This window comes from Triturus cristatus, chromosome 3_2 (genome assembly GCF_964204655.1).
Source record: "Triturus cristatus chromosome 3_2, aTriCri1.1, whole genome shotgun sequence".
NCBI lineage: Eukaryota > Metazoa > Chordata > Amphibia > Caudata > Salamandridae > Triturus > Triturus cristatus.
The window spans coordinates 417,193,073-417,209,588 of record NC_140584.1 but is presented as its reverse complement, the minus strand read 5'-3'; the positions used below and the strand labels follow the sequence as shown (position 1 = coordinate 417,209,588).

General features: G+C 42.0%; 1 protein-coding gene across 10 annotated transcripts in view; it reads left to right on the top strand.

Annotated features, from left to right (window-relative positions):
* ZMYM4 (zinc finger MYM-type containing 4) overlaps positions 1–16,516 on the top strand; it is a 1,418,124-nt gene that overhangs the window by 342,891 nt on the left and 1,058,717 nt on the right. For all 10 annotated transcript variants that reach the window (XM_085648002.1, XM_085647995.1, XM_085647996.1 and 7 more), the window contains one exon: positions 11,934–12,398. In XM_085648002.1, the coding sequence (XP_085504128.1) occupies positions 11,942–12,398 (457 nt within the window). In that variant the 5' untranslated portion in view covers positions 11,934–11,941. The remainder of the gene's footprint in view (positions 1–11,933; positions 12,399–16,516) is intronic.

Below are 16,516 nucleotides of genomic sequence, written 5' to 3'. Positions count from 1 at the left end.
GGTTGTAGGCCCATACCTGTAATTTTTACAACCTGCAATAAACGGTTTCAAAAAAAAAAAAAAAAAAAAAAATAATTATTTTGTAGAAATTTGTTAGTAGCCCTTTATTTAAATTTTATTTAACTTTTTAGGTCTCGCCTGGCGTTAGCAGCGTGCATGCGGTGCTCTCGCTATGCGAGGGCTTCTTGGAATTAAAACGGTTCCAGAAGTCCACTGTGTGCTCCGCCCGTGTTTCCCATTGGTGCGCGTCATTTTGCGTTACCTATTATGCTAAACGTGGTGTTATTATTGCTCCTGAAGCTTTTTAGTCCCTCCTGGTTGCCACCCTATGCTTTTGGCCCCGCCCACCGGGATTGGATCTTTTACTGGATCTACACGGCCTCCTTCAATTACTCAGTGCGCTTGGTTTTTTTTTAACTTTATGGCTGAGCGCGGCGCCCGCTTCAGGGACACCGCGCTCGGTTTATTTACTTATTTAATAATTTTCAGCACCCCGCTCGTTTCTACATCGGATGGCGCCTATATTTACTACTGTACGCGACGATTTGACAGCTTTAGATTTCGGTGGTTGCACCCTTGTGTCGGTACATAACTTGCAATGTATTTTGGTAAAAATATTTCCGTTCTTAAACAATCAGTTACATTACATGCACTCAAAGCTAAGACCTTAACATTACACTATGACCTCCCAGTGGCAGGTGCTTTAACCCACCGGCCTTTCATATTGGAATTTGAGCTGCATGTCGCTTTGATTTTCCCTTGGGTGTATTACTCCACTGCACTACCATAATCGTAGAACTGGACCCCCTGACCTCTGGTCGCCGCCCCAGGTGCATAACCCCACTGATCTAGCTTCCCAGGAGTCGAGCCTGTGACCCGCGGGCTGCACACGAATCTCCGCCGCAGGTGCCCGAACCCCCCTGAAGATGCTGCCCGGCTTCATCCAGATCTCTGGCGCGAGCCTGTCCAGTGCCGAGGTGAAGAACGTGGTCGAGAGCCTCCGGGAGAACTTGGTGCGCCTGCTCTCGCTCGACAGGGACTTCTGGCGCGTCTGCCAGGGCCTGGCAGAGTCCCACTTCCTGGCCCAGCTCAACTTCAACCTGGGGGTGGTGGACAGCCTGGAGCGGATGTGGCTGCTGGCCGAGGCCCTACAGACCAACCGCTCGGTGCAGTCCCTCTTGTGAGTATGAATGACTCTGATTACAACAACAGATGTGTGTATAGCGCCTATTGCCATCAGCTGCATTACTTATAACAGGCTCCTAGTATATGCAGACAAGCACTCGCTGCAGTCCCTCTTGTGAGTATGAATGACTCTGATTCCAACTACAACAGATGTGTGTGTATAGCACCTAGTGCCGCCAGCTGCATTCATTATAACAGGTTTGTAGATTGTGCCGACCATCTGCTTGGTGCAGTCCTGCTTGTGAGCGTGACTCTCTGCTACTACGGACTATAACTGTAATGACGTGTGTATGTATCTCTAGCGCCTAGTGCTGCCAACTGCATTATGTATAGCAGGTTCGTACATATGTGCAGACCAACCGCTCGTGCAGTCCCTCTTGTGAGTATCACTCTGTTTACAACTGCTTTATTTTCATTTAAAAATATTTTTTTTCTTTATTCGCGCAATGGCGACATCTTGGTTTTTATATTGACAGGAGTAGGAGCATTGTGTGGCCGGCCCAGGGGCTGCAGCCAAGTTTCAGTGTGGGGGCTGCGCCCTTCGAAGCTCCATGGCCTAATTATTATCGCAAATGTAGATCTTGATGGTACTTAAAGCCTTTGTGTAATTATCCACATATCTGATGTTATTAAATAATTGCAATGACGTGAGGGTCAGGCAGTAACCAGGCACTTTAAAGAGACGTGCGCCTGTGTCACCCGTCGTGGAGCCCTGGCCTTTCGGGATCAGGGGTCTTCAGGGTCCACCCCATATGATGCACAGAAGCCTTGCTTTTTAAGGAAACCCGAGCATTTTCGTCAACCGCCCGGTAACGCCTCGGGCTGCTAATCACACATTGCTGCCTCCCACCCTTTCCTAAGTCATCCCATGGTGGGCAGGGGTCTTAAGAGCACACTTCGTTGACCTCACTCTTACAAGTTACTAAATGGTGGGATTGCATAGAGTGCACAGAGCGAGGCTTCCTAATTAGAAGTGGTGGGCAAGTGTGAGCAAGTGATCCGATGGAGGTGAAGCTGAAACAAAAGCCTTTTAGTCTCTAAATAAAGCTTCACCCTTGAAGCTAGGAAATCCCTTCTGAGAGACTCTTAGAAGCAAACAGGCCATCCAGGTCGAACGAGGAAGAGGATGCGGTGTAACGGCCAGAGCTGCAGGTTTTGGTGCAGGGGGATTTAGCTTTGAATCTCGGTGCAGCCTCAACCCGTGATTCTGGGCAAATCACTTAATCTCCCTTTTCCGAAGTATAAAAAATGTTGGTCTTGCTTAATGTAACTGGTGCTCACGTAAAGCGCTACAATACCGTTCGGTCAAGTTCACACTGTAAAACCACAATTTTTTTTTTTTTATTTCGCGTTTGCAAAATCAAATGCCTGCACGGAAAACACATTCATGTTACAGGTGCTAACGCAGCCTCAGCATCCAGGCAGGATTTCTTCGGATTGTTGCCAGAATTACCAAGCATTAAAAATGCAATACGTCTCCTCTTTCAATAAGTTGAAGCCATTTGCTTTGCTATACAATACCATTAGCAAAGCAAATGATTTTAACTTAATCAAAGGCAAATCTTTGCCTGTGGCCATATTCAGTTAAGTGAAGTGTTATGACATTTTGGGTTTCTTAATCGTATTTGTTTTTCAAAACGTGTTGGGAACCACTAGGTCTGAATTTTGCATGTCGGACAAGATGGGCCTGTACCACAATGCAGGGGTGACAGTTCATGAAAAGTAGTTAAAATATATATATATATATATATATATATAATCTCCATCCAGTGGCGGTCTCCACTGAGTAGTTATAGTTAAGGTCATTGTATTATAATTGCATTTATATAGCGCTTACTACCCCTGACTAGGCATCGGAGTATTTTTTCGGTGAGTAGCACGCTACTCTGGTACCCATAAAGGATTAGTGTCGAATTCGTATAGTGAAATATGAAACTAATTTGAGTGGTGGATGTTAGTCGGTTATTTGGATTGAGAACGATATTGGAAACTTAGTAGAGGGAAAAAGGTCTGCATTTATATAGCTCTTGCTACTCCTCATGAGGTGTTGAAGCGCTTTGTCAGTGAGTAGCACGTTGCTCCGCAACCCTTAAGGGATTAGTGGTGAATTAGTTTAGTGAAATATGAAATTAATTTGAGTGGTGGATATGTTAGTCTGTTATTTGGATTGGAAAGGATAGTGGAGGGTTAGAAGAGGGAAGTATTTAGAATTTTGTTTTGTTTTAGAGCTCCTAGAAGTAGGAAGAGACTTGGGATGAGTAAAAGGCTAGTAAAGGGGGAAGAGTTGAACGGAATTTGGAATCCTGTCCAGAAAGTGTTTTTTGTGATTTGGTGTAAATCTGTTTTGTAGTATTTGAGCTCAAACGTATATTTCATACCGCTGAGGATCCTCGGAGCCGACAGATGTCAAGACAAGATCTGTTTGGCTTTCACCATAGCAACAATGTGGCAGTAGCCAGTTTAGGACTCTATGCTCCTGAATCTCTTGTGATTATTGTTATAATACATTTTATGGACTGAAATGTAAACCGTGTATCTGACATGTTGGTTTTTTATTTTATTTTATAAAATCCATATCTGACATGTTTCAGCCCCCAAAATGCAATCATAAATACTGTTTAAAGAAAGACTATGACATGTTTGTTTATTATTAAAATTGAATTATACATTTTTATAATTACTTTTATTAAACATTCTATTGTGTGAATTACTAAAATATACATTTGATTTAAAATATTGGTGATTTGTGGAAAAATCAGCTTTTTAAATATATTGATATGCTCACCCCTTGATAAAGCCAATACACCAACTTTTATTTTTTGGTTTGTTAAGTCTGACAGTCAGTAACTGCACCCTGCGCATGCCAGAAGGCTGTGCACTGCGGGAGGCAGGGCGATTGCAAGTGGTTGGGAGCATGGGCAGCCCTGCAGCGCTGAAGACTGCTCGCAGTGGGGAGTTTGGCGCTTCAAGAGGGATTGGCGCTTGAAGGGCTGCGTCCAACCCCATACCACTAACTGCAGAAGGCCATGGGTGCCATGGTGGTGATGCCCATGAGAGGTTGGCATCACGCATGGTATTAAAATAGTACTTTGTTATAAAAAAAAAAGCTACAAAAAGCTACAAATTCACTGTAAGAACTAAAGTTAGTGGTAATGGTCGGGTAATATCTTTCCAATCAAAAAGCCATAGAAATTCGCTGAAAAAAACTGTAGTTAAAGGGACGTTATAGTTGGGTCTGGTAATATCCTTCTATTAAGTTTTTTGGAGAAAAAAAAACTGGTTAAAGGGATGTTATAGTTTGGTTATGGTAATATCTTACTTTACAATGAAATTAAAAAAAACTTGAAAATTCACTGAAGAAACAATGGTTAAAGAGATGTTCTAGTTGGTTGAAAATATCTGTTAAAACATACCATTATAAACTAACAAAACCTCTTCAATTCACCAGTTATAGTTATCTCAAGTAACTGTATCTTGTGCCCTAAAGTAACTATACCTCACACCCTCTTCATGCACTCCTAATTATCCCACATACATCACTTGTGACATGATTTCTAGGACATTATTGATAATGACTGCAACATCTGCAATGCACCATTGAAGACAAAACTGCACATTTTTGGGGCTTTTCATGGCCCCCTCATATTGGATATCCATTGTTTGGCTCGCTTTTGTCCAAAGCCATGGCCTTGGGCAACAGCAAGCCTCACAAGTAAGCCTAATAAGCAGATATCCATTATGAGGGGGGCTCTGAAGCAGAATTAAGACCACGTACAACCCAAATCTTCATCTTCAAATATTCTCATATATTTCTATGGAACCCATGTGCTGTGCTGTAAATATTCATCCTTTGTTCCTTGATCAATTGAGATTTCTTGATGGGCCAGAATGAGTGCACATTGTGTTCTTTGCTCTTTATTTTTTGGCCCAGGCTCCTCCATTCTAGTTCTTCATCTTGCCTGTTACGTATGGTGCATGTTCTTTTGCTGGAATAACTGATTGTCATCACTTGGCATTATTTGTAATTTATTCCTTCCCTGTAGGACATAATCATACTACTGAGGCTGCTTCTTTGATTTCCACAAACCTGGCCTTTTCTCATTGTTTAAGGCATCTTACTGACCACCTTAAAGTTTCTGAAATCACTATCTGGTGTGCAAGCCCTTTGTGATTGCCTACGGATGCTTGGTGGCATTAATGGTCTTTGCTTGAAATCTGCTTCCTTGACGTGGCTGTGCTCGAGAGTGAATTTAGTCGCTGGACAATACTTCTGTAATTAGTTAAGGTTCTTGGCCTGTGAGTTCTATTGGACTGGTCTGCCGTTCAGATTTGTTCCCGATGGTACCCATAATTTATAGGTGGTGTAGCTTTAGTAATCTACGGGTTGTCGATTTTAGATGGATACCACCAATGAATTCCCTCTTGCTTTGTGCTGGTCTTTAAAATGAGTTTAGCACTGTTAATGAATTACAATATGAACAAGCATTGTCCAAGCCAATAGGTCTTGCCCATGTTAGATTAATTGGCTTTGCTAAGGTTTTTCTTTTTTTATAGATATGATGCAAATGGCTGAACGTAATATAAACAAGCATTTGCAATGCAATAGGTCACACATTAGTGAAATTTAGAGCTATTTGCTTGGAATCTTTTTTTTCTCCAAAAATATCCCAGCAGTGCCATAACTACACAAGTCAAACAGGAAAAAAAAGTTGTGCAGCTGCCGTTAAAAAAAAAAAAAAAGTACTTTTGTAGCGATCGCGGCACACCGCACTTTAGCTTAAGATATTTAAAACTGAAGTGCAGCGTGCCACGATTGCTACTACTGCCTTTGTTTTTCTATTTATTAACTTTTGTAGCAATCGCGGCATGCTGCACTTTAGCTTCAGATGTAATCCGGACAGCATGTCGTCCCTGCTTGAGCAACACATTAACTAAATAGTACTCGCTAACTGTCAAACCTAGAAAGTAAGGACACGTAAGAGAGGCTGCCCTCATAGGAGGTAACAGAAGAGAGGCAGATACTAAGGAGGGATGACTAAGCCTATATACGAATCAAAAGCCATTGTTTGCAAAAGACAGTGAAGGGAACCAATTGAAAAGATTATTAGAATATTGGAATGTTGGGAGCTCTATTGAAGACAGTGGAGTGCTCCATGCTTTTACGGGCAGGTAAAGGCCCGCAAAGCAACATTTGAATGTTGTTTTTATGGCCTCTCGGAGCCCGAGGGAATTTAAACCCCTTGAACCTTGAGAGGCCTTTGTTTTATTTGTTGGAACATTCTGCCCTCTAGTGGCAGAATGTTCGAATAGCCTTATAGACCTTTGTAGCAAGGCTATATCGGCTATTTAAGTCCCGCTCCCTTGTTAATGTCCCTTGCCTTCGCCTCGGTCCTTTAGCACTGGAGCGGGCCTTTAATAGCCGGTATAGCCTGCTACGGTGGGCTATAAGGCTATAGTGAAAAATGGGCGGAGCTTAAAGTCCATACCTGAATACATGTCCTGAAGAGCCAGAGCAAGTGCTGGCTAGGCAGGACTTAGAAAGCTATGACACAGCCAGCGTTGTCTGTGTTATAGGGATTCCCTCCCCACCCCCCCCCACCCCCCAGTTATGCTGCGCTGAAGCTAGGCCTGCTGTATAATATGACTAAAAAACATTGACAAAGCCAATAGATCTCGCTCAGGCGAGACCTATTGCCTTTGGAAATGCTTAGTATGGAATGCCTTATGGTAAGTTATAAGTATTTATATAGTTTTGCAACAGCTGAAGTGCTAATGTACAGATTAGAGAATACCCTTGCCAGGGTGTTCGTGTTTCCAGATAAAGAAGCATTTTAGGACCACACAAAAACTATGAGAATGTGCCATATAAATATGTTGAATGTAACCTAAGTTGTCAGAAGTCCAATGGGTTACAGCTTTTATTGCAGTGATGCTTTAGGCTATGTGTTACCTTTTAGGTCTCGCCTGACGAAAGCAGCACATCCTCTGCTCTTGCCATTGCGAGTACCTTTTGGAATAAAGTCTGCCGAGGGCTTTCATGCACGCGTCTGCATGGAGAAAGATGGCTGCTGCTCGCCATTTGTCCATTGCAAACAGCATGCGCGTGTCCGTAGGGACTGGACAGTCCCACTCCATTTTTTTGCCATAGCAACGAAAATGCCGCTTAGCCTGTGCTTTTAATTAGCGTTGCTTTCACGATCGCTTTCACTTTCGCGGCTGCTTGGTTTTTAAGACAACGTCCCTTTCTCAGTAGTTCTCCTGAAACCTCTTATTCTGTTGATCACATATGGTGAGGCAACAACTATGCTGTCAAGCCAGATCTAAAGATTGGTATAAAAATAGTCACTATATTCAATACCTAGTCACTGTTTTCCTCTATTGCTCACCTTCTTTTTACCCATTCCGCCTTCTTGCTTTGACTCAGTCAGATGATGAAAAATAAATGCCGGTACACAGAAATACGTACTGGTGCCAAACACTTGCAATCATTACCAAAAATGAAACACTGTTTACAAAACGGAATGTTTGAGATGCGATTGCTACTCTGTTGAGGCACGCTAACCTGTGTAGTTAAATTCAAACTCCGCTAGATGAAAAACATAACAAAAAAGCTGCCCTTGATCATGCAATTGTGCTACAACAAACACACTCACTCATAGAAAAAAAGAGCCGCTTGATAAGACAGAATAAGTGTTCACTCCGGCGACGATGACAGGTCTTCCCGTGGAGGCCCCACTGGGGCCTGCTTATCAGAGTGGAGATGAGGCGTGTGATGAAGCGGCTGCCGGGGCAGCAGGGCTCTGATGGGGAGGCGCGGCCGACCCAGCGTGGCTCTTCCGCAGGCGGGAAGAGATCGCGCTGCCACCATCTACAGACACGGGGCTCTCCCGCCGGAAACTCAGACCCCATTTGTTATGTTCGGCGACAGCTGCAGCCAGCCACGCGCTTCACCCTGCAGCACAGGCGGTCAGACATAGTGGCATTTACTCTCCTTGGTTGCTTTCTAGTCACCTGAACCCGGCTGCGCGGTACATGATGCAATATATTTGATCGTTGTTTATACAATACAAAAGCGCATGGCCCTTCGCAGTTTAGGAAATGTCAAATACTCCAGGAATCAGTGGTGGAGTCAAAGCGTTATGTCGTGAGAGGCCTTAACAGTTTTATTGGCCACGAACAGGCTATATTTTTAAATAGCTTATGAAGTTAAGGCAAGTGCTGCACAGAGCTTTGTGTATTCAGTACTGGGAGAATACTGTCGGGATAGCTCCGTTAATTAATCCACTTGCTTGTGCATAATATATTGTTAAACATTTGCCCACACATGCCAATTTTTCACTGTGCTTAAGTGCAACATTTCTATTTTTTTATTGCAATTTATATGTGATATTTCAATGCCTTTGGTGTGACACTCTGACCGACATTAGCTCATAATCAGTCATGTGTCTGTAATAGATGAAATTCAGAAATGGCCCCTCTTTGCACGTTGTAACGTACGAATGGCCGTAAAACAACATGGCACCACTCCTGAAGTAAATGGCCCCTCTTTGCACGTTGTAACGTACGAATGGCCGTAAAACAACATGGCACCACTCCTGAAGTTTTTATGCTAGGCTTGTGAGCTACTTTGTTTTTATAACAGCGTCGTTATGAAAACTATGGCTCCACCAGACTAAACAATGTAAAAGTAATTACCTTGCCATGAGAAAAGTGCGTTGTGGGTCACATTTCGAGAAGAGACCCACCAGAGTTTCATAAAACTCAGTAATCTTAATGCCTGAAATCTGCAGCACTTAGAAAACCAGTGCAATATAACTCGCTCTTGAAAAAGGTAATAATTAATGAGGGCCATTTTTCCAATCGCAAAGTACTTCTGTTTATGGACCATGCGCCATTAAACGCACAATCTTCACTGATATATAAGTAGCTCATGATTATTTCAAAGGAATACAGTTTGCTGCAAAGATTTGGAACTACAACTATCTTGAGTTATATAAATGCAGCACCATTGAATTCTAATATATATTCTTGCCTCCTGTTCTTATGCCCCTAAGAGTGCCCAATTTCCAGAATATTTAAAAGTGCGACGTTCAACCAGTGGTGTAACGAACCTTGAGCCCCCCCCACCCTTTGCAGAGTGCATTGAGGGGCCCCCCACGCGCTTGACCAAGTCCGGATCTCTCAGGGCGGGGGCCTGCAGCCTGTGCAGACTGACGGAGAGGGCACTCAGAAGCTATTGTTACACCACTGAGTTCAACCTCCAATAAAAGCGCCCTTTCGGATGAAATATTATAGCCCCCACATATGCACTGTGGCTCTTCTCCTACATGCCTATAAACAAGAACAATGAATGGGCCAAATTATGTGTGTGTAAATCTGTCATGGCCGGCCCTAAATAGGATTGACCGGGACAGCATCCTGGGTGGAAAGAAAATGTGGTGTTTGTTGTGGAGGGGGAGGGTCCTTGCGGTGTGACGGCAGGAGGTGTGAGGAAGATGGGAGGAGGACACGGGATTGATGGGGTGCAAACACTTACGCGGAGGTACATTAAGGGCTGATTGCAAAGTCTTTAACGGGACCAATTGAAAGCAAGTGGAATGGACGAGCTGCTGTTTGCATGACATTAAGGCAGGCAGTTCCTTGCTGCGCCCCTCGTAATATTGGTGCCCACGGCCTGGGCCCAGCTCGCTAATGCCTAAGGCCAGCCCTGATCTCAGTAAAACATGACTAAGATGTCAATCTGAGAAAATAAGTGCAGTAAATACAAAGTGAACCCTTATATTTGTGACACGAGTTACCCGTCTGGAAAACAAGTTTCTAATGTATCCGAGCTGTCTTTAATTACAGTCCATTGCGAAGCCTGTTGGACCAAACTAGAATGAGGAGTGAGTGGGGTCCTCTGGGTTGAGCTGTGTGACATTAATCATCATGCCCCAGCATTACGGTCACAGCAGCCGGGAATACTGGACCAGGTACCACAACTGGATAGGCACAACGCATTCTCTTTCAAATAATGTCATCCCGTGCAGTCCTGTCTGGTGCAGCACATTGTAAGATAATTTGGGGTCCTTTGGGGGGGATGCGACAAACTAATAAAATGCGTTGGGCAGACTTGAGATGCGTGGTAGGGCTATTCAACAACCCACCAGAACAAGCATTAAAAGTGCAATAGGTCTCGCCTTTTATTAAGTTAAAGCCATTTGCTTTGCTATACAATACCATTAGCAATCAAAGGCGAGACCTTTTGCATATTAAATGCATGTTGGTGCAGTGGTACTAAATAACCAAAAAAGCACTCCTGACTGCTTGTTTAGTGGTAAAACATAGCAGGAATTGGTGTTCATTGGGTTTTCTAGGCCTTTTGGCCCCTGTACCACTGCACCTGTTGCACCATTCAAATCATGACCTTAGTGCTTGGATGGTGCACTCTTGACTGCTTGTTTATTAGTGAAATATAGCAATAATCTCTGTTCAGTGGGTTTCCTAGACCTTTTGACCCCTGTTCCACTCACTCCACTCACTGCACCATTCCAATCGTGACCCTAGTGCCTGCAAGGTAATGGCACTTGTGACTGCTTGTTTAGTATTACATTATAGCAATAATCAATGTTCAGTGGATTTTCTAGAGCTTCTGGCCCCAGTGCCACTGCTGCACCATTCAAATCATGACCCTAGTGCCTAAAACGTAGTTGCACTTGTGACTGCTTATTTAGTAGTAATACATCACCTTAATCCGTTCTCAGTGGATTTCCTGAACCTTTTGGCCCCTGCACCTGCTGCACCATTGAAACCAAGACCCTAGTGCCTGCAAGGACAAATGGAGAAATTGTTTATATCCGGTAATATGTGTTCTGAGAGAGGCACAGTTGCAGACGGAATTCATAATTATTGTGTACCTAGATAGAAACACTCAAGCTTTCATTAAACCTGCCATTAAGCTTAACCAATTCTTTAAAAAAAAGTTGCCACAGATCTCTTTAAAAAAAAATGCGTATGCTTTACTTGTGAAAGTGAAAACTAAGCTCTGTTAAATTGTTACAATGTGACTGGCTCTTTCCTGTGAAAGGTTCTTACCCTGTGCTTGACAGTGAATGGGTCATAAACAGTGTAAATGTCCCAAGAATACCATATGTTGTGCTAAGACTGAAATGTATTTTTGTACATATTTTCCTAAAAAGGCTGTTTGCCAAATTAAATGGACTTGCCACAGCAGAGGAATTTTACAAAAAAACTTCCAAATGTTTTGTACAGCTGAAGAACAACGTAGCTTATGAGATGGCCATGTTTAAATAAAGGCACATGGAGAAATGTACGCTGCATTCCTCTTTAAAATAAGCGCTCTCACACTGGAGTCAGTGAAAAGCAAAATAAACACCAGACTCTCACGAAAACAGAGCTTGAATTTTGACCTCTTTGAATGCCCAGCAAATGTAACGAGAAGACCAACATATAAAGACCTGTTAATACAGAAAACGAGTTTGTGGATGAATACTGTAAACATGGCTTTAGCATAGGGAGGTACAAACTGCAGCTGCACAACCTACAGCATATGAAGCCAGCTAATGGAAATGCAGAAAACATGAGTTACATATAAAGCCAATAGCAATCCACGGGCGGAATGCGTTCCCAGCTTAATTTTCTGAAAGTCCCCAAAATGTCTTGTGCATAGCCAGAGGGGTAACTCTTAACGCATTTTTTATCTATCTGGTGAAAAATAGATTGCGCTAATGTGTGTCTTAACTTTTCAGGTGGTGTTATGGATGTGGAAACTCATCATTGCTTAACATCGCGCATTGGCGGATTACCATATGTACTACAAAATAGAAACAGACCTGACAGTTTCTTTATGAACTCTGGTAATCCTGCAAGGAATCCGCTGGTTGGAGCGGACAACGAGGAAACCCAGGACCCATATATTTCCTCACATCATGATGACTGCAACTTATACGAGGAGGCATTAGTTGATGCACATGACACAGATGGAAAGAGAGGCTTCTTCTTGAAGAGCTTAAGGCGCCCAGTGGTACCTCTGCACCTGGGCCAGAACAGTGAATTAAATCCCCTTTTGGCAGATTTTACTTTTGCAAGGGACGGCAACCAGGAGGAGTTTATTCACCCTGAGACAAACCGAGCAGTTGAACTGAGTTTACATTTGGAACCCAGCCGAAGTCATTTGGATGCTAGATTGAAAGCCAAATTTGGTGACTGGCACGGTGAGTTAAAAATTAATGTTAACAGAATTTATATGGTTTCACTTGGAAACCATTATTTCGCTTATTTTTATTAATTTTATTTTTTATACAGTTTCCATCAGTACATTTTCAAATAACTTTTTTTGAGTCCGTTATAACAGTACTAAATCAGAATCCCATTCAGCCAGCTAATAGCAATCGCTCTTTTGCGAGTCCATAAGTCTTTTCTTTTTAGAACCTTCCTGTGTGGAAGCGCCAGATACTATTAATGTTTTTTTGATTGATGTAAATAGTGTCCGAGGCCACGTGTATGGTAGTGTGCACACACCAGATTTGTAATTTCTGCTTTCCTTTTTGTCATGTGATTTTAATGTTATGGCATGCTCAAGTTTCATTTGCTGCAGCAATTGTGAACGGTATTAAATGCTACAGAAAAAGAAATGCAAACTTTTGTTCTCAGTAAGATTTTATCCTAAACAAACTAATAATCTGCAATGTGATTTTATTTTTTTACTAATGGGTCTGTATGAAATTTACAACGTGATTTCTTTTAAATATTTTTTCCTAATTTTTTAAACTTAAGTCCCTGGAGAGCAAGGGTCTCCAACCTTTTCTGGAATAAGATCTACATGGGTCCAACGAAAAATACTCCGACCTACTAACATTAATAGAAGTAGTGCCCACATCAGACAATGACATTTGTGACCACCATTTGTTAGATTGACAGTAGTAATCTCAGTGCATCGGACTGGGTTGCCAAGCAGTAAGGTAAATGAGATTGTTAATCTTGAATGCCCTCTGTATCGATAATACATAAGACACCGTAGTATTGTCTTTGGCATCTAGGTATTGCCATTACTAAAACGTTACCCCAATGCCACTTGATTTGTCACAACAATATTAGCCTTAAATAGATTTTTGGAAGTTCAGCCAGTATTCTCCAAACATCAGTTTGAGTAATGAAAATACACACATTTGTCTCGATTACACTATCATTTTTGTATACATGTATTTAATCAAGCAAATCTTATAATTTTGTAGGCTGCGCTGCACATAGTAAAGCTACTTACCAGCTAACATGAGCTAATTGTTTGAGAAGGCTGCTGCCTTACAATGTGGTTTCAGTCAGAGTTCATATATGCTGAGATGTTATTGTAAGCACATCAGTCATGTTAGTTTTCTAGTGTGTCTTGCCATTATGCTACACAAGTATCTGTAACCATAGTTTAATTTGGATAAAGTTCTTACCACATTGCGATTGTATGACCTCTTAAGCTGTGATGAAATTAGACCATGCAAAGATTGAATTTAATGCGTTATACCCATCATTGGTTTTATGGTCCTGTAAATCCTCCTTTTTCAGGGGTGACAAGCATTCACTTCAGGATATGATAGTTTTCTTTTTGTATATCACCACATCCAGTCCTTAATGGATACTTTTTTTCAGTAAGTATCCACTTAGAGACGTGCCTGAGCCAGCTATGGTAATTGTTTGGTTGTAGCCACTGTGTAGCTATGGGTCTCCGCCAGGATTAAACCTAGTGATGTAAGTTTATATTTTGTTTTCTCTTTCACATGCATCAAGATTAATCCTTTTGAACAATTATTGGATTCATGTGTTGCTGTTCACACTGTAATTCTCTTATCTGCCCACTTCCTTATCCCAAATTTCTTGATCTCTACATGTCCAGGTCAACTGCATGAAGGCGATCCCTTGTGTTACACACTAGGAACTGTGATGAACTTTCTAGATCCTCTTTTAGCAGTATTGGTTTCCGGTAGGAGCTTTAGCTGGTGTTAAATTGCACAATTTTCAGTCATGCAGTACATTATACTTTTTTATTGTTGATGCATTCCTTTTCAGATTGAGTGAGCGATCCTCTCCCTATTTCGGCCTTCCTTTTCTTTTGAGAGCAGTTTTGTCATTGCACTTCGCCTTGTACAGTGAGAAGTCTACCTGTGGTCGGTAAAAGTGACTCTTATAAGAGCTCTTCTTTTGTATCACCCAAAGTGGCCTTGCCCCTCCTGACAAGTTAAAAGCCTACCAATATAGAATAGATTCCCAATAAAAAAAATGTAGATTCCTGTGTCCACCTGACAAACGTTTCGCTTTTTTAATGTCCAAATAATAGTAATCCCTATACTGGCGTCTCTATTGCTAGTGTGGTCCTCCCAGGGATCTTTTTCACTTTTCAGGCGCATAGTTCTACCACTAGGCTGAAAAGGTACGGGTGATTCAGTGAAATTTGGGGAAACCAGGCCTCTTTCAGATGGTCGCTTCATTATGGACAACCTCACCCACCTTCATTGTTATGCACAGGTTAATCTAAGCAATATTTGCTTAAGTTACTTTCCTACTTTTATAGGAAGAAACCTTCAGTGTTCATAGATGCTTTGGTATAATTTTGGTAATGGCACCGGAACATTTAATCAACAGAAGGAATGGTTTTCCATAAAGCTGTTGATTTTTCTAGTACCTCTAGATTTCTGTATGGTGCAACAGATAAGATTTTCCATAAAGTGTGTTATGTATATTCCCAGGTTTTCGAAATTCTCCATCTTCCAGCTCGTATAATCGCAAACTGGACATTTTTGTTGGGCATCCCTGGGGTAAAAGTCGATTTGTACCAATTTGTTACCAGTCTGGGTGGCAGCCTAAATTCCTTGAGCAGTAGCAGAACTAATGTATTGGTCTGGTCAAATGGGCAAGCATATCTGCATACATTGAAACACATATGTATAGTCACCAATATTTGTGCCCCGTTCTCTCAAGTTTACCCCCAAAATTACTCACCAAGATAAAGAGCAAAGGAAATGGAGTATACATCTCTCCTGTGACATGTAGACAGTTGTAACCCATGATAGAAATCTTTGTTTGAAATTGTGATACATGACCTTTTGTAGGAAACCAGTTTACTGTGTCAAAGGCTTTTTAATATCCACGCAACAGCCACATACTACACTACACTGATAGATGCTAATGCTTTGTAGAGAAATTTCAAAGTCTACATTGAACGCTATACAACCCGAGGTCCCCCAAGGTCCTTATTTGACTTGGTTGCAATGTGTATGAGGGCCTCCTTTAGTGATGCCTGTAATTGTGTTGTCTAAATCTTCAGTCACGTAATTCCTCTAAAGCTTCTCTCTGGTCTTATGTTCATCTAGTGTGGTCTGCATAATCTATTATCTCCTTCACCCACTCTGTTTTCTGAAGGGTTGGCTGAGTGTGAAGGCCAAGCCATATTGTTTAGAGTTGAGTTTATTTTGCCTACGGGACAAGTACGCCTAACCTTTTGCAGCCTAGTCCCTTTGTCTGCCAGTTTACAGTACCACTGTATGCATCTCTGAAAGAAGATTGCATGTCACTAAAGCATGGTTTGTATCCATATGTATAAGTTGGTCAAACATGTATGCCTGATTCATTAATGTGAAACCTTAACTATCCGAGCAAGCGTTGTAAGGAAATGCAGTGAGATTGGAGCTTGAATTACTGACTTTGGTTGCAGTATAAAAACAAGCATTTGCAATAGGTCTCGCATTTGTTAAATGCAGAACAATTGGCTTTGCAAATCTAAAAGTAATACGGCGGACTAACAACTTTTTTCCTCTTTTTATTAGTTTTTGTAACCATGGCGGCACGCCACACGGTGTGCTGCCATTACAAAAGTCAATAAATAAAGTTTAAAAAAAGTTGTTTTCCCTCCATATTACTTTTCGATTTGCAAAGCCAATCGCCTCCATTTACCTAATGTGAGACCTATTTCATTGCAAAATCTTGTTTGGAAAGGGGTGGGGGGTGTAGGATGCCAAAGGCAATAACAAATGCAAACCATCTACGGGGAATCAAGACCATGCACACGTCACCAGATGTAAAATAAAACAGTTAAACGATGATAATAGCTGAAGCTAAGAGTTCTCAAGGTCACAGAGAATGTGGTAATACCTCTCTGAATACATACCAGAGCTACCGAAGGCAGCTCACTGGAAAGGAAAAGGGGAGAAACAGAGTAGCATGATTAATTACAGAGGGCTAGAGAAGAGCTAGGACGAAGCTGCCACATTTATCATTTTCCCCATCACACACCGCTCCTCCCATGGCCCTCTACTTACAGGCCCCTGTAAAAATACCATGTCTGCCT